General features: G+C 40.7%; 1 protein-coding gene across 4 annotated transcripts in view; it reads right to left on the bottom strand.

Annotated features, from left to right (window-relative positions):
* IGF1R (insulin like growth factor 1 receptor) overlaps positions 1 to 19,704 on the bottom strand; it is a 307,416-nt gene that overhangs the window by 163,017 nt on the left and 124,695 nt on the right. The window contains exon 2 of one of the 4 annotated variants that reach the window (XM_021082920.1): positions 761 to 833. Within the exon in view, the coding sequence (XP_020938579.1) occupies positions 761 to 833 (73 nt within the window). 4 annotated transcript variants of the gene reach the window in all.

Raw genomic sequence — 19,704 nt, forward strand, 5'->3', positions numbered from 1 at the left:
TCCCTCTTAGGGTAGAGCTTTATCTTTGTTGAAACCAAAGGGTCTTAATATAGACTTTTCCCTACAGATCTCTGGGTGTAAATTACAGACTGATATGTCAATGCAATGGAAGAGATTTCAGGAAAGGAATATTTCTTTCATAAAGTATCATGCATCCAAGTATACATTCTAAGCTATAAATATTTAGCAATGGATAATATGACATATTTACTAATATTTCTGTCAAAATAACACCATCTAAACTGTCACTTTAACAGGCTAGCTTCTCCTTGTGTTTTGGTATAGAGAAGTGTTAGGATATAGTCGCTTTTCTTTTTAAAGAAAAACATACTGTGACTGCCACTAAAACTGGGAGTAACCTGAGTCCGTGACTTAAAGGGCAGAACTAAGCCCTATTACTACAGTGATAACAGTAACAGGAGCATTGGATTACATAGACGCTGGCTCTCCATAAATCCCTGAAACCTTAGAAGGCCTCCATTTTCATTACAAATGTTTGAAAATGCTTTCAAAATGGAATCATTTATCGATAAAAGTTTTCTTTTTAAAGGACTTGTTTTCCTTTCCTAAAGGGAGAGGTTTTTTTGCTGTTTGTTAATTTTCATGTCTGTCAGCAAGGGACAACTGGATCTGTTGAGCAAACATTTATTCTTTGTGACAAGGAAACTTCATATAAAATTGAACTCAGCGGAATTTTATGATTAAGTGCAAGAGAATTTGGAGCCACTTCATAGACGGTAACATCCAATAGTGCACATACCCCAGAGGTTCTCCTGCAGTGGCCCTGGGGAGCGGGCCAGCCTTCGTATCAGTACAAACAGACAGGCCTGGAGCTTTTCAGGAGGAAAAAAAAAAAAAAAATCAATATAGCAATATACAATGGCAGACAAAGCTACATGTGTTTACAGAGTTTTCATACTTGGAAACATCCAGTTCAAAAGCCTGGAGAACTCAAATATGTATTTGGATTCTCACAGGAAGCAACCCCATCCCCTCCCCAAAATGTCAACTCTTGTTGAACACACAAAAAAAATCTGTGTTTAGGCAGAGACTATTGATGTGAAATACCCAAAAACAAATGTGAACTTCTCCAAAAGCAAAACCCAGTAAATTCAGGGAAATATCCAATAATTAAGAAGAAGAATTGCTTAAAATTTAGACTGAATTTTTGGCCTCCCACTTGCTCCCATCTAATGATGCCAATTTTAGAAGACAGAAGTTACAATGTAAAAAATATATATATGAAAAGATCCTATAATCTGCATCAGCCATAATCATCTTAATATGGTAACCTAAGTAATAACTTCCCACCAGGACTGAGCCTTTGATGGTAATGGCCACACACTGACAGTTTTTACTGTAAAAGCTTCTTCACAAACAAACAGATATCAAATCAAGAAGCATGTTTTAAAATTAGAAAGATTTTGCTAATTTGTTCTCTATATTTCCAAACATGAAGCTCACTCAGAAATCTCACTTGTGGGTGCTCCTGTCTCTCAAGATATATGAAAATGCGTCATAAATGCTTAGTTCATATGATGATGGGTAGGTGTGTGGGTGTCAGTTGTTCTTCTCCTGGAGACTAAACAACTACCATTTGAAGGCTAAGATTCCATCTCCCCTACATTTACAATATTCTCCGAATTAACACTCATTTGGATCAGCAAATAAATGGGGTGGCGGTAGGGGTTGCTGCTGAGAGAAGAGAGCTGTCAGTCCTTCATACCTTACGCTAAAAATCAGGAAGGCAATCTGACTCAAATATTCTACAGAAAGTAAACTGAGAGATTTTTAAAGTAATAGGGAGGACAAAATGGTTTTTCTGAGAGTTGTAGTTGGCCTACCAAGGGGGAGAACTGTATAAACCCCACTGGGCCTCTTCTATCAAACCCCCGCCAAGTGAGAATCTATAACTAGGATATGGACTGAAGTTACCCAAGCAGACTTCCACTCTATCAGCTTCTCTCCCACATTCTACTTCCCCCTCCAAACCACACCACTGAGACTCTCCAATTGTGCTTATGTAAAATAACAGGCACCTTAAATGTGTTACCTTCTATCTGTGCATCATTGCTGTTCAACACAATACTGACTCTGTGGGTATCATAAACTACATCATATGTGCCTGTGAATTTTAACTCACTCCAGCACTGTAACTGTTTACTAAATAGAACACGCTCAGCCTTTATTGCTCACTCAGCCTTTTCACCAACTTACAATTTAAAAATGGGATCAGGGAGTTCCCGTCGTGGCTCAGTGGTTGGCGAATCCAACTAGGAACCATGAGGTTACGGGTTCGATCCCTGGCCTTGCTCAGTGGATTAAGGATCCGACGTTGCCATGAGCTATGGTGTAGGTCGCAGACACGGCTTGGATCCCGCGTTGCTGTGGCTCTGGCGTAGGCTTGGCAGCTACAGCTCCAACTGGACCCCTAGCCTGGGAACCTCCATATGCTGCAGGAGCGGCCCTAGAAAAGGCAAAAAGACAAAAAAATAAATAAATAAATAAAAATGGGATCAGGAGTTCCCTTCATGGCTCAGTGGTTAACGAATCTGACTAGCATCCATGAGGACAGAGGTTCCATCCCTGGCCTCGATCAATGGGTTAATGATCCTGTGTTGCCGTGAACTGTGGTGTAGGTCGCAGACACAGCTTAAATCCCAAGTTGCTGTGGCTGTGGTGTAGGCCAGCAGCTGTAGCTCCAATCCGACCCTTAGCCTGGGAACCTCCATATGCCGTGGGTGTTGCCCTAAAAAGACTTAAAAAAACTACAAACAAGAAGTTAAATGTCAGTTATAAGAGAGAAAGATACAAAGTTTAAGTTAGTTGTTGCTTTTTAAAAGTATTCTGAGATATCAGAGTAACACTGGTTGCATCTGGCAGAGGTACAACAGAAAGGCAACCACACTGGCAAGGCTTTCTCGACATCACAAGGATGTGATTGAGGCACTAAAAGAATACGTGTTAATGTTTATTAGACAATAGTATATTAGGCATTGTTAAGTAATTTCTAACCAAGAATCCATCATCATGGAGGCATCATAGAGCCATGAGCATGAAGTAGCAGCTATAAAAACTTTAAAGGAAATTCTGGGACAAGCTTCAGTCTCATGAAGGCTTAGGCATGGTTTTGTATGCAACTATAGTTATCTTGCTAGGAGGCATCAAGAATATAAAAAAGGAAATGGGAGTTCCCACTGTGGTGCAACAAGATCACGTGTGTCGCTGAAGCCCTGGGATGCAGATTAGAGCCCCAGCCTGGCATTGTGGGTTAAGCTGTGGTGTAGGTCACAACTGTGGCTTGGATCTGATCTCTGGCCTGGGAACTCCTTGGTGCAGGGAAGCAAGCAAGCAAGCAAGAAAAATAAATAATAACTAGAAATTTAAAAAGGAAATTATTTTTTCTTTATGTTTTACCAATATTATTTTTATACTTTTAAAAAAAGCACTATAGGATAAATTTAAACATATACTTAGGATAGTAAAGACTCTATAATTTGATTATCTTGACTATATGATTCAACATGAAGTGAAAGAAAAAAAATAGGTTTTATAAGATGGCAGAAGTTTCACACTCAGTTTTCATGTTGTAAAATATTGTTTTCTTCTTAGCTCTGTGAGGGGAAGACTCTGACCAGCCTCTTTTCTGTTTACCCTTGGGGCATAAGGAAAGGTCCTACACTGGGGGGATATCAGGGAGGCCAGAGGCTTTGCTGGAGATACAATTGGCAAGCCCAGGGCCCCAGGCTCCCGGGCCAGTGTTCTGCCCAGGTCCCTGGACAATGCCTCCTTGTTGCACACATGGCACCAGAACACATGCACAAGATACAAACTGTATTTGAGATAAGCTTTCCCAGATGTGCTTCCATAAGGAAGTTATGATGTTTTCTGTGCAGCTCTGTCACAGCCCCATCAAGGGACTGTCCACCTGGAAAATCAGGGGGGAAGAAATGATCCCTGATGGCTTCTTTGGATGCTTCTTTTAAACAAACAAACAAAACAAAATAAACAAACAAAAGGATGGTCTTTCTAGGCAAGGGTATACAGGTCACCCAGGTGCCCGCTTCACTTTGCACCTTGCTTTCCCACTGTACTCAGACCTGCAGCATCGCAGCACACATCACACCCCAAAACACTGGCTATGCTAGGCAACCTGGCACACTGAGATGACCAAGCACGATGCCTCCTGTGCTCCCAACACTTTCTCCTCTGGTAACCTGCCTGGCTCCTTCCAAACCCAAGACCAAAGTCCCAGAACACAGGGAAGTTCCTGTTGTGGCTCAGCAGAAACAAATCTGACCACTATCCATGAGGACGCAGGTTCGATCCCTGGCCTCGATCAGTGGGTTAAGGATCTGACATTGCCGTGAGCTGTGGCTCAGATTTGGTGTTGCTGTAGGCTGTCAGCTGTAGCTCCAATTTGACCCCTAGCCTGGGAACCTCCACATACCTTGGGTGCGGCCCTAAAAAGACCAAAATAAAACAAAAAAAAAGTCCCAGAACACAAGCCATAGAAACTCAACAGTTAATACATACTTTCTCTAGAGAAGTCACAGATATATTCAACATGGGCAGATGGAGTACACCCCAAGCAAATCAGGGCTATTTCATGTATGGACTTGACAAGGAGTACCTTCCTTTGACTTTCTCCCTCCAACGGTGCTTCCCCCTAAATTCCCTTCTGATCAAATTGAGAGAACCTTCCCAATGCCATGAAAGAGCCCCTGGGTTATAGGATGAGTCCTGGTCAAAGGATTTAATAATGTATCCTTGTAAAGCCTGAGTGTTTTTTGTTTTTTGTTTTTTTTCTTTATTAAACTGTAACACCATCCAATGTGAAAAGCCCTCCTCAAAGAGAAAGTTCAATGGCATAATTTTAAAGGTCTACTTCAAAAGTTTCAGTTGTATATAATTACAATTAAGAAATGGCATGTGGAGTTTCCATCATGGTGCAGCAGAAACAAATCTGACTAGGAACCATGAGGTTGGAGGTTCCATCCCTGGTCTCGCTCAGTGGGTTGAGGATCCGGCCTTGCCGTGAGCGGTGGTGTAGGTCACAGACATGGCTCAGATCTGGCATTGCTGTGGCTCTGGCACAGGCCAGTGGCTACAGCTCTGATTAGACCCCTAGCCTGGGAACCTCCATGTGCCACGGGTGCAGCCCTAAAAAAGGACAGAAAAGACCAAAAAAAAAAAAAAAAAAGAAAGAAAGAAAGAAAAGAAATGGCATGTCACCTCCTCTGTAAGGTATGGAATTTTTAGTTTTTAAATGAAAGCCAATCACCTCCTCCAAGAAGAGGGCAAAATCAGGAGCAGGGAAGTGATGGGCAAACAGAGGACCTCAACCACAGAGGCTGGAACTGTGACATTTGACTTTCTGAGAAATATACTACATACATAATGAAAATGACTATGTTATAAATTAAGATTATGGATTTTTTCCTTAAAAAAAAAAAAAAGGCTAGCCAGCTGACATCAACTTTATCGCCCCCATGGCTCCAAATGGAAAAAAGCGTCACAGACACAATTGTACAGCCTAGAACAAGGAGTTCTTGTAAACAGTGTGAGTTTTTTCCCTTTCAAAGATAAATAAAGCAGGCATAACCTAGAAATAATGTAACTACACAAAGAAAATATTACGCACAAAGAAAAAAGTTGGCAATCATGATCTGAGTTGTGTTTAAGGGTTTGCTTGTTTGTCTTTCCATTTTACAGAAAGGTAAATGACCAGAAAAGTCAACTGGGGAAAGTAAGCCATGAGCCCATGTGTTCTCTTTTATTGCAAGCATTGTCTACCTTCGCAAAATTTTCTTAAAAAGGAAGAAGAAAGAAAAAGAAAATAGCCACTGTAAAATTAGTTTCTAAGTTAAAACAGAAAATAATATTTAACTGACTACTGAGCATAAAAAATTCTTTATCTGCTTTAATCAATTGAAATTGATGTTAGAAGTAACTGCTGAGAAACCACAAGGAATAAACATGAGGCCCAATGCTTTGCTGAACACCAGAGAGATATCAGGTAAAGAGGGAAAAGAAAGAGGAGAGAGAGAATGTGTTTCGCACAAGGATGACCAGAGCGGCTCCTGCACAGCCTCCATGCAGGGCTGAATCACCTGCCGGAGCCCAGGGACAGCACAGCTCCTCACCGCCCTCCAGAGCTGTCAGGGCTCAGCACAATGCAAGCATCCTCGGGGAGGCCTGATCAAGGCCGAGCAGTAAACAGACAGTTTGAGAAATTACACAAACTGCAAAGTTGACATCATTATTTACATGCAATCAGGGGAAAGATCCCCTGACACAGGGAGACTCGCATTAGAAAAATGCCTTAAAAATCCTTTAATGGAAGAGATGCACATTATGTGTAAACAGACACTGGTACCTCTGAGTAAAAAGCACCCTGGATAAGCAACTGGGCTCAGAGCACTGCAAGGGAGTTTGTGATGTAGAGGACAGTGGGACAACTCTGCCCTCTGACCTTATACTGGTTCCAGCTCATGACTCAGAGATGGTCTCAGCCCTTCCTAGAAGAGGAGAGCCCTGTACCTCCTCCTCCAACATCCTCCATGTGCAAGATGCTACCCTGGACCTAGGATGACAGCCACTACAGCATCCATGCAGGCTGCTATCCATTTTAGCAGTGGTGTGGGATCTGATGCCTTCTGATTAAAATCTATCCATTCAGAGGGCAGACCAAACATCTGCTCCTGCACTGACCTGGGCCTCCAGAGCCTGGTATGTAAACTGAGAACCCCACCATGTCTTACAAAGAGGCAGCCTCGAGAATCACTTCCATCTTCCTTCTGCCTCCTCTGCCCTCTTCAAAGTAAAGGTTCTCATGCCACAGTTGGCCTCTGGGCCCATGGACAAAATCCTTGTAACCCATTCAAGAGGCAAACACATACCCCTTCCAGAAACTACCACGTGAGAATACAAACTACCATGTGAGAATACCAATTCTTTCCTTCTGTGTTGAGGATTCCAAAAGTTTGTGCAGAGCGTTTCAAATGTAAAATCCATTTTAGTTAGAAATATACTAACTAAGGGCTGAGGGGTCAGCTTTTTCAGGCTCAGAAAAAACAGTACACTCCATGCCCACTGTCTATGGGTGCAGGGTTCTAGTAATGGTGGGGGAGAGGGCTGAGTAACATTTAATTGGGATGATGGAAGGCAACCACTCCTTAACCATTTCCAGGGCTCATTCCCCAACACCTCCTGGGTTTAGCCAACCTGACAGTGTCAGGATTTTGAGGGGGGTGTTATAACAGTGTCTGGACTGGTCTGAAGGTGTTTTATTTGGGAGGGCTGTGGGGGCACTCTCCACCTAAGCCCCAGATGCAGAAAACCAGGTTGCAAGGAAAGGCACACAGATGGTGACTTTCTTCAGCTCTGTAGGCCAGACAGATTCAGGGAAGGTCAGAAAAAGGAGGCACAGTGGAACCCCCCTGCTGTGCAAGACTGGGAGGCTCCTGCTCCCTCCCAGTCAGGTCTCATGACCCACGACTCACTGGTGCTGACAGATCCAGGGCACTCCTGGGGGTATTGAAACTGCACTGCGGGCTTCGGGAATGTCATCAACAACCAGAAATAGTGCCATTTCCATCCTGAGCCCAGGCTCAGGGCAATCCTCAAGTGGGTGAGAGAGGTAAGGAATGCCCATGCCAGGATCAGCTCTCCATGGCTGAGGAAAAGGTTACGACGACAACGGGCTGGGAGAGTGTTCGCATTTCAGAGGCAGCTCCCAACCGCCCAGCACGTAGTCTCCCTGCCCAGTCATCTTGTGACTGGCTGGCTGAAGGGCAGAGTCCTCCCCAAACCATTGCCAACAGGTCCTGTGAGTGAAAAATACCCAGACCTGGACTTTCTTCCTGGACACAGGTGAAAGGTGGGGGGGTAACATATATAAGAGTGAGCCCAGAGGTCCCCCACCTGAGACCTTGGGCCCTCTTCTGCGGAGAGCAGCCTCCTTTCAAGTGGGTGATCTGATCAGAAAAGTCAAGACGTTAGCTGTTGCTGCTGTTGTTGTTTTAACTCCTGGGTTAACAATCAGACCACAGAGTAAGGGCCATTTGCAACAATGATAATTATTTTGAGTCTCCTTGGATGAGCCAGCAAAACCATGTTATGCCTCAAGTTTACTTCCTTTTGTTCTGGCTCCTAGCCTCACACAGGGGGAGCCCTGTATGGCTCCAATGACCAAGGTCATGTGCTGCGAAAACTACTTGCTTTCCACGCCTGAGAGTAAGGAGCCTGTACTTGCCTACGAGTACATGGGATTTCTGGGGCACCCAGGACCATGCACAGACAGGGAAGGGTGAGAGAGGCAGAGGCTGCAGGGGAGACGGGCAGCAGCTTGAAGGCTGAGTGCAGAGAAACCGTCCATGACTGGATTAGACAGCAGCTACCAACCCAGGCTTTCAGCACAGTGTGCTGTGCCTCAGCTAGTGGTCATGTGGGCATGTTTTCTTTAAGGAAGCTCGAAAGATATCCACATTCCAGATTTACAATATAGGCCTATTACTGGGCATCGCACATGGTCAGACCTACTGCCTCTCTTCCCCTTACTGCCCGGGGAGGGGATTGTGCCAGAAGGCGCTCCAAAGGAAAACAACATGGGTTATTGGGTACTAACCTTAACAGTATAAAAATAGCAAGCTAGAATGCTTTACCCACCTATCTAATTCAATCCTCAAAATAGCTCTAAAGGCATGTTTATTCCCAATGTACTGATGAGGAAGCCGGACAAGTTCCATAAAATCCCTAAGAGATATCTTCTCACACCTGTCAGAATGTCTCTTAGCAAAAAGACAAGAAATAAAAAGTGTTGGTGAGGATACAGAAAAAAAGGGAGTAGGCTGTTGGTGGGAGTATAAATTGGTGCAGCCACTATGGAAAACACTACGGAGGTCCGTCAAAAAAATTAAAAATAGAAAATACTACACAATCCAGCAATTCCATTCTTGGGTATGTTTCCAGAGAAAACAAAGACCTAAATCAAAAAGATACATGCACCTCTATGTTCACTGCAGCAATATTTATAGTAGCCAAGATATGGAAACAACTGAAGTGCCCACCAATAGATGAATGGATAAAGATGATGTGGTGTGTCTATGTGTGTGTGTATAAATACATAAGCACATGCATGCATGCACACACGCACACACACACGCACACACACACACACAATGGAATACTACTCAGCCATAAAAAAGAATGAAATCTTGCCTTTTGTGACAACATAGATGGACCTAGAGGGTATTATGCTAACTGAAATGAGTCAGACTGAGAAAGATAAAGACCATGTGATCTCCTTTGTATATGGACTCTAAAAAAAAAGGAAACAAATGAATTAACGCAACAAAACATAAAGACTCTTAGCTATAGAGAATAAATAGGTGGTTGCCAGAGGGGAGGGGAGAAGGGATGAATTAAATATGTGAGGGAGATTAAGAGGTACAAACTTTCAGTTACAAAATTAATGAGTCATGAGAATAAAATGTACCATGTGGAGAATATAGTCAATAATAATATAATATCTTTCTATGGTGACAGGTGGTAACTAAACTTCTTGTGGTGATCATTTTGAAATATATAGAAATATCAAATAGTATGTTGCATACCAGCAACTAAAATAGTCCTGTAGGCCAATTATATGTCAAAAACAAACAAACTCTTAGAAAAAGAGATCAGATGTGTGGTTCCCAAAGGGAAGGGGTAGGAGAGGGGCAACTGGTCAAAGGCACAAACTTTCAGCTATAAGATAAATAAGCATTAGCGATGTAATGTACAACATGATTAATGTAACTAACATGGCTATACATTATGTATTAAAGTTGTGGAGAGTAAATTGTAAGAGTTCACATAACAAGAAAAGGTTTTTTTTCTTTCATTGTGTACGTCCTATAGATGTTGGATGTTCACTAAACTTGTGCTAATCACTTCACATGTATGTAAGTTGAAACACTATGCTGTATACCTTAAACTTATACAATGCTGTATGTCAATTACATATCCATAAAACTGGAAGAAGAAAAAAATCTAGGAGCCACAAAATCTGTTGATCTCAAAGCCCATGCCTCAATACTATTTCTTATAATTAGTATTCAAATGTAAATTTTGCTACCCTGTCCCATAAGGTCTCTGGGACCTTATGGAAACATACCCAAGAATGGAATTGCTGGATTGTGCACTAAAATCAGTGAATATTTTCCAGTGATGCTATTACTTGATGTTCTCAAATTCAGCACACATACACACACTACTTTCCTATGCTACAGTGACATAGGGAATTGTAACATCTGAGAGAAAGATGAAGAAATTCACATGTCAAAGAGAATCTGCAAGTACCTGATTGGGTACTTTTAATTCTTGGTACAAACAAGACATACACTGTATTGTTTCTAAAAAGCACTCTTTATATAAAAAATTAGATTCAGTTCCTTGTAACAAGATGTCATGTTGATGAGTTGGAGTTAATTACTAAGAAACACTAACCAAGCGAGACAAATTTCAGTTTCAAAGCTAGATTTTAAAATTGTAACCATCAAGTTATAACCATAAAGTTACCAGGGACTAGGAACTATTTCCCATGCTTAACTACTTGCCCGCCTTTAAATCAGACACCCACGCACACATGATGCATGTGCACTCATATCCTTTCCAGTTTAAGTTGTCAAAAAAGCATGTTATAAATATGCAGTTTTAAAGAAGTGATTAGAATTATAGTAACTCAGGTAAAGCATGCCCATAAACTAGATCCTAAACTAGGACATGTGGTCAAGTATGAGTTAGTCGGGCCTAAAGGGCACCAACAGGATAATCTGTGTTTTGGCCAACCCTTATCATCTACATTGGTATCTCATCCTGACACTATTCTTTCTAGCAGTAAAAGCAGGGGAAAAACAAAAAAAAAAAAAACCCACTCAGTCACTTTGTATTTACAAATGGGAAAAGATTCCCCTAGGCCTCCATGAGGAGGAGACTGCCAGCTCTTTTCACCATATATCCACTAATCCCAAGGTGGAAAAAAACTAGTTACATTTAAAAACTGGATTTAAATGCCATTTCATATGTGACAGGCCAATCAGAAACTGTGCATGCATACAGTATACAAATAATTTCTAATCTTTCCTATGAAGATGGAAGGACTTTTACAGAAAGAGTGCGTTTGTTTGGTTTGGTTTGGTTTTTTTTGGGGGGGGGGGGGCACACCCACAGCATGTAGAAGTTCCCAGGTCAGGGACTGAACCTCTGCTACAGAAGTGACCTGAGCCACTGCAGTGACAACACCAGATACTTAACCCACTGAACCATACGAGAACTCCCAGAAAGAGTGATTTTAAACATACATAAACTCATTTTGTGACAAAAGTGCTTTTTCTGGGAAATGGCATCAGTATGCTCTACAAAATTTATCAAGTTGTTCCAATAAAAATAATAGGAGTTTACATATATTGAGCATAAACTAACTCCTCTAAACTAAATTAAAATTAAATGCCATGGCATGGTGATAAGGCAGTTATTAGTACTATCAAGCACAGGAAAATGTTTTGCAATAGAAAAATATTCTAGTCTATCTTTAAAAGAAGTGAAATATTATTTTAGCTTAAAGTTAAAAAAAAACACATGGAAACCTTCTAAGATCATAAATAAGGCAAGGAAGTCTCCTCTCACCATCCTTATTCAGCCACTGCAATAAGACAAGAAAAGGAAACAGAAGGCACACAGACTGGAAAGAAAGAAAGAAAACTGTCCCTATTTGCAGATGACATGATTGTCTATGTAGAAAATCCCAAGAAATTCTAAAAAAATGAACAAAATAAGACATCTCCTAAAACTTAGCAAATTATATCTTAATATACCAGGAATCAAAAAAATATTAAAATACTTAGATACAACTCTTAAAAAAACATATACAGGACTTGTATGTTGAAAACTACAAAATGGTAATGAGAGAAATAAAAGAGAAACTAAAATACACAGAGAGACAAACTGCGCTCAAGGAATGAAAAGACTCCCCATCATACAGATGTTAATTCTCCCTAAAATGGTATACAGGTTTATATATGTGCAATTGCTAGCAGAATATTTTAAAACATAGGCATGTTTACACCAAAACTTATATCAAAAGGCAGAGGACCAGCATAGCTAAAACAATTTTGAAAAAGAAAAAGGGAGTGGGAAAAATCAGTTTACCTGTTTTCAAAATTTACTATAGAGTTACATTAATCAAAACTGTGCGACACTAGCAAAGGAATAGTCACACAGATCAATGGAACAGAACAGGGAGCCCAGAAATACACTCACACAAATATGCATGACTGATTTTTGTGTGTGTGTGCGCTTTTTTTTAGGGCCACACCTTCAGCATATGGAGGTTCCCAGCCTAGGAGTTGAATCGGAGCTGCAGCTGCTGGCCTATGCCATAGCCACAGCAATGCGGGATCCAAGCTGAGTCTGCAGCCTCCACCACAGCTCACTGTAATGCTGGATCCTTTAACCCCCTGAGCGAGGCCAGGGATCAAACCCACATCCTCATGGATACTAATCAGGTTCATTACCACTGAGCCACAACAGGAACTCTCCATGATTGATTTTTGACACAGGAGCAAAAGCAAGTCAATGGAGGAATGACAGCTTTTTCTACAAATGAAGCTGAGGTAGACATCTTAGGGGGGAAAAAGAACCCAACCTAAGTTTCATACTTTTTACAAAAAGTAACTCAAAATGGGCCATGGACCATGTAAAACATAAGACCATAAATCTTTCTGGGGAGTTCCCTGGTGGTGCATCAGGTTAAAAATCTGCAGCTGTCACTGAGGTGGCTTGGGTTGCTGTTGTGGTGTGCGTTTGATCCCTGGCCTGGGAACTTCCACATGCCATGGACACGGACAAAAAAAAAGAAAACCAAAAAACTATAAATTCTTTTAGGAAAAACATAGAAGAGGATCTGTGATTGTCTCACACTAGATAGAATTCTTAGACTGGACACCAAAAGGACAAACCATGAAAGAAAAAAATTGATAAATTAGACTTCAGCAAAATTTAAAACTTTTGCTCACTAAATGCCTTGTTAAGTAGATGAAAGACAAGCTATAGATTTAGACAAAATATTTAAACCACAATCTAGCAAAGTACTAGTCTCTAGAATAGAGAAAGAACTAAAAATTCAACATTAAAAAACAAATTCTAATTAGAAAAATCAGCAAGACATGAACAGATGTTTCACTGACAGGATATATAGATTGCAGATAAACACATGAAAAGGTGGTTCAACATCATTAGCCATTAGGAAAATGAAAATTAAAATCACTGAGATATCATTCCATATCTATCAGAATAGGCTAAAATAAAAAACAGTAACAACACCAAATGCTGGAAAAGATGCAGAGAAGCTGGGTCATTCATATATTGCTGGTGTTTATGTAGTAGCAATGGTACAGCCATTCTGGAAAATAGCCTGGCAGTTTCCTAAAACACTAAACATGCATCTCCTACATAATCTAGCAATTATACTCCTAGGGTATTTAACCCAGAAAAAATTAATACTAATGTTCACACAAAAAACCGTTTATGAATGTTTGTAGCAGCTTTTTTTTTTTTTTTTAAAGCCCCAAACTGGAAACAATGCAGATGTCCTTCAAGGGGGTGAATGGTTAAATACACAGTGATACATCTAGGCCATGGAATACTGGTCAGCAATAAAATGGGACACTCAACAAGCTGGATGAAGCCATAGGGAATTATGCTGAGTGGGGGGAAAAAAAGTCCCAAAATATTGTATTGTTCAATTTGAAGAGCATTCTTAAAAATGACACTATAGAGATGGAGGACCTAGTAGTTGTATTGTAATCAGGGGTTAAGAAGGTTGTGGAGGTAGAAAGAAGTGGGTATAGCTATATAAGGGCAACAGGAGTTATTTTTGTGGTGATGAAAATGTTTTGTTATCTTCCCTATGTTAATATATTAATGTCAATATCTCAGTTGTGATATTGTAATATAGTTTTTTTTTTTGTCTTTTTGTTGTTGTTGTTGTTGTTGTTGTTGTTGTTATTGTTGCTATTTCTTGGGCTGATCCCACGGCATATGGAGGTTCCCAGGCTAGGGGTCCAATCGGAGCTGTAGCCACCGGCCTACACCAGAGCCACAGCAACGCGGGATCCGAGCCGCGTCTGCAACCTACACCACAGCTCACGGCAACGCCGGATCGTTAACCCACTGAGCAAGGGCAGGGACCGAACCCGCACCCTCATGGTTCCTAGTCGGATTCGTTAACCACTGCGCCACGACGGGAACTCCTTTTTTTTTTTTTGTCTTTTTTTTTGTTGTTGTTGTAGTTTTATTTTTGTAATGTAGTTTACAGTAGTATAAAATATTACTATGGAGAGAAACCAGTGCATAGGATCACTCTGTAGTCTGTGTGTCTTTCTCTCTCTCTGCTTCTTTCTTTAATGGCTGCACCTGCCGTATATGGAAATTTCTGGGCTAGGGGTAGAATCAGAGCTCCAGCTGCAGGCCTACACCACAGCCATGGTAACACTGGATCCGAGCCACATCTGTGACCTGCACCACAGCTCGTGGCAATGCCAGATCTTTAACCCACTGAGCGAGGCCAAGGATTGAACACACATCCTCATAGAGACTATGTTGGGCTCTTAACCCACTCAGCCACAATGGGAACTCCTGCAGTACTGCTTATAACCACATGTGAATCTACAATTATCTCAAATTTTTTAAGGTTAATGGAAAAAAGTCTTTCAACAGCATTAGATTTACTTGCCATCCTCCAGCAGCCTAACCAGACAAATGGCTTCTTGCAAATCACATCATTTCTTGATGTAGGCTGTCCAGATACGGAACATATCCCATCCATGCGTTACCACTTCATCAGGAAGTCACAGCTCCAAAGAGGTTAATTTTTAAGTATTTATCTAGAAATCCTATCTTTAAGCTAAACTGCATTCTTAGCAGAAGGACTATTTCAGTTATAACAGTTCAGGATTATATACTACGAAAACAATAAACTAAAGGAAGAATTCAAAAATAAGCAATCACAATAATTGGCACAAAAGAACTTCTAAGCCAATTATTGAGCAACTCTCTGAAGGAACAAGACTACTTTAAACTAAAAGAATGCATATCCAAGACATGTTTATTGCAGGGTTATTTGTAATACTAAACAATTGGAAATAACCTAAATAACTAATTTGGAGTGATAAAAGAATTTGTGCCCATCATTCTAGCATTAAGCAATGGTTAAAAATAATGAGGCAGATCCACGTGCACTGCCAGTGAATGATAAGTGAGGTAAATTATTAAGCTGAAAAAAGGTGCAGAGCCATGCAAACAAATGATCCCATTTCAGTCTTCAAAACTATATTAGAATACATGTAGGTATGATGTAAATAAATGAGAAGGAGTATTTTAAAAGTTATTTGTAATAATTGGGGGGGGGGGGATGATGACCTGGATGAAGGAAGAATGACTTCATGGTATAGACATTTTAAAATGTATCCTCATTGTAAACAAACAAAAAAGTCAGAACACAAATTGAGATTTTTATCAATCATAATTAAAATAAGATATGTTTTCCACTGACTTCTCCTGGGGGGAAAAGTTACTTCTTCTCATATCATCTCAAAATGCACAGATTCGAGTTTTTATCCTCATCTGTCACTGAGTTGTTCCTTTTTAAACAACTAGATAAACCATAATAGAATATTTTAAAAAGAGTGTATACATGTATAACTGAATCACTTTGCTGTACAATAGAAATTAACAAAATATTGTAAATTAACTATACCTCACCTAAAAAAAAGTGACTAAAACAGGGAATCACAAATTCATTCTTTCAAGGAACCCTACATATTAACAGGAAAGTTATTTGCCCAGACAGATTTGAGAAATCCTGTGTAAAACATAAACAGGAAGGGGATAAGATAATCAGCCTTTTACTTGGCCTGTGTATGAAAAGATGCTTACTGGATTTCAGAGTCTGACAATCACTAAACTTGATCCCCTCACCTGTGCATATCCCAATCCTGTCCATACTATTCATCAAGTAGACAAAGATAGGAAAAGGACTCAGTATGGCCTCAGAACTTGGCACTATGATAGCACAAGGCATTTACCCACATATAAGAAGCATGCGATGTGCATATGCAAATAGGAGTTATAAAATCTGCAAGGTATATTGTTCCAAGTAGCATACATATTTGCCATAAGATCTTATTTATACTATTAAACTTACCAAAACAGATAAATATGATAACCCATTATTGCTATTAAAAAAGCATTTGCTACACAGTAAAAAAATAAAGACAAGTAGGAGTGCCCATTCTAGTCCAATGGGATTGGCAGCATCTCTGGAGTGCTGGGATGCCGGTTCCACCCCAGGCCCGGCCTAGGGGGTTAAGGATCTGGCATTGCTGCAGCTGCAGTGTAGGTTGCAACTGTGGCTTGGATCTGACCTCTGGCCTGGGAACTCCATATGGGTGGCTAAATAAATAAAGCCACGTACTATTCTACAAAAAGATCATTTAAATAAATCTAAGCTGAAAACTACGAAATTGGGTTCCACAAATGGTAAGCAGAGTCTTCTCCAGTTATTTGGTAGCTCTCCTTAAAAGGTAAAATCTTCTAATGGATTTAAATATGGTCTGACTGCAACATTAGTAATGGGGAGGGGACACTTAATTCTAGCAAAAGTAATCAGACAAGTCCCCCTTCACACCTCAACCCCAATTCATTCCTTTTTTTTTTCCAAAGAAACTTAAATTTGTCTCACCTACTGAAGATTCAAGATAAACATTAAAATTACTTTATCAACCTCCAAAGTGCAGAAGCAGTGAAATTTTTTTTTTTAATTATAAATCAATCTAGGAAGGAGTGACATTGGTAATATTCTATATAGGAAAAATGATGTTTCAATTTCTCTCTTTTTTTTTCTATACTGTTCAGTAAGATTAGTTAGATTTTCCATAATTATGTCCTGCATATTTCCTATTAGAGTTATTCCTTGTTATTTGGATTATATCATTAAAAAGACATGCAGTGTTATTAATTTCAAATATATTATGTCATTTATATAAACCTTAAGGGGATCTTTTAGGAGCTAGCCAGCTTGAGTGAACAGTGAGGGATTATTTGTAATTAGCATGTTAATTTCACCTGTAAATTAAAAAAAATTAAACTCTACAAGGTGCTTAAAAGAGTTCTGTCAAGTAGGCTATACATTCACCTTACAGTCTTATTTACTGTATTAATTTACAATGTCGAGATTTACCAAATCAGATAATACATTGCAAAGCACATAGAGATATATATTTAGTAAATATGAATACTTGTTATTACACGGACACAAACATCTCCGTGGCTCCATTCTTGGCCCCAACTTTGAATAGGTAGCATTAAAGTGTATGAAGTGTGTATTTCAAGTAGATTCCACTACACCCTGCTGTCTGGAGGCTGCCCTCTGGTGCAGGGCTCTCTAGATGACAGTCCCATAAAACTAAACATCCCCTAGTCAGAGAACTCTGTGTTTTAATGATCACATGCAAAAAAATAGGGAACCCCAGATCCCCCCTCAGACTTGCCCACCGAAGCATGGCAGGAAAACTCCACTGCTAATTAACTCATCTCTGACTTTTCTTTGCTTGGGTTCCCTCATTCCACCTTAACACCTCTGCTCCACTGGGAAATCCTGAGATGGCCAGAGCTGCTAGGGGGCTGTGGTCTCAGAGGTGCTGCAGCCCCTGCTTCAACTCCCATAGATGTTATCCTCCTCCAGGGACAAGCCCAAGCCGTGGGCTACTACGTTATGACTATGTAAAGGGATGGTCTTGTTTAACAGCAGTTTTACATCAGGGAAGATTTAGAAATGCATAGCTCATGATGAGGAAATTTCACAGTGTTTATCTGAAATTTAAAAAGTCGAAAAAACCTCCAACAAGCCTTATTACCTGAGTAACTGACTTTAACCTCTCTGTGGCTGAGTCTCCTTCTCTGTAAAGTGGGCACAGCAGTACTTACTTACCTAATGAGGTTGAGATTAAATCAATTGACATTTGCAAAGCGCTTGGGATGGTACCTAGAACAGAGCAGTGCTCTGTAACTATTTCTTGAATAAATGAAAACAAGTCAACAAAAGTCTACCTTAAACTTTAAGAGAATTTTTTTAAATAGTCAAAATTTGAAAAAGCTAAATTTTAGAATCAATTGCATCTTGAAAGTCATCACTAAACATGAGGTACTGCATTCGCTTGTGCTGGATTACATAACAGACAAAAACTTACTCTCTTGGGAATTTCCAGAACCCTGTAGCACAGCCAAAATACACTGACCTTGAATACATTGTTCTTGAACAAAGTGGATGTACTGAACACTGAACTGATGTTACTACTTCGTACCTAGCATACAGTGCTGAATGCACTCATGCTCAATTATCTGACAGTGATGCCAGTATGTGAGAATAATACATAATTTTTAATCTTATTTAAAAAGTATTATGCACTCCCAGAGCACTTAACAAGGAACTACTCTTCTGCTCTGCGGGGTTTGCTGTCTGTTCATCAGCAGAAAGACAGCTGGTTTGGGGGCTGGTGATGGGTTTTTCCATTGTTTTCAAAAGGCAGAGAATTACCCACGTGCTAACTTTCAAAGACACTACAGGGATCAGTCACCGGAAATCACACAGCAAAGGTCACTGCCAGAGATCCGACACGTGGCTCCAGTGACTCCAACTGCAAGGCCACTACCAGGCCATGGCCCAGGGCAGGACAGGCGCGAGAGGGAAAGCTGTCCATCATAAGGGAGCAACCGCCTCTCCTACTGTGCCAGAGGGAACAGACTCAGGCGACAGGGGAGGGGACCTGCTCAGAGTCACCCCACCAGAGATCAGTGTTTGTCTGATACCCACCCCAGGGCTGTCCCCATTCCCTACACCATCCTCCTGGTAGGCATCCTTTCTACTGGCAAGGAGCTTACAGACTAGAGACTAGAGAGAGCAGAGGCTGAGCCCCTGTGCCCACCAGGCTTTTTTTTTTTTAATTTTTTTATTACAGTTGATTTATAATGTTCTGTCAATTTCTGCTATACAGAAAAGTGACCAAGCTATACATACAATATACATTCTCTTTCTCACATTATCCTCTTCATGCCCCATCACAAGTGACTGGATATAGTTCCCTGTGCTATACAGCAGGACCTCAGCCACTGGGCTTCTTAACTGTGTGACAAACTATAAATCATGGCCCCCCAGCCGTGTCTGTTTTCTCACCTGGGAAGTGAAAGGGTGAGGCCAGATCACTTCCAATTGGGATGAAGGTCATGAATAATGAATAACACAAAGAGATTATGTACCAATAAACCAAGTCCACACCTTAGTGTCAAGAATCATGAGAAAGAACCCAAAAGGGTCAGACACTCTTAATTTTTCAAAGAATAAAACGGGAGTTGATACAGGCAGGTTGAACAGGAACTACAGCTTCTCCGTTCCCCACTACGATTAAGATAAGCAGATTTCACACAGCCTGATGGTGATGGAGGCCCTTGAGCTGCTGATGACCCTCATCCATGAAGCCTTCAACAGCCCACAGGCAGAGCTGGTTGTGATGCCTATAGGATCCCCTCTTGTGTTCTCAGAACAGGAGTATAATTGCCCATTTCTGCTCTCTCTTCCCCCACCAACTGGTCCAGAGCTGGTCTGAC

This window comes from Sus scrofa, chromosome 1, assembly GCF_000003025.6.
Source record: "Sus scrofa isolate TJ Tabasco breed Duroc chromosome 1, Sscrofa11.1, whole genome shotgun sequence".
NCBI lineage: Eukaryota > Metazoa > Chordata > Mammalia > Artiodactyla > Suidae > Sus > Sus scrofa.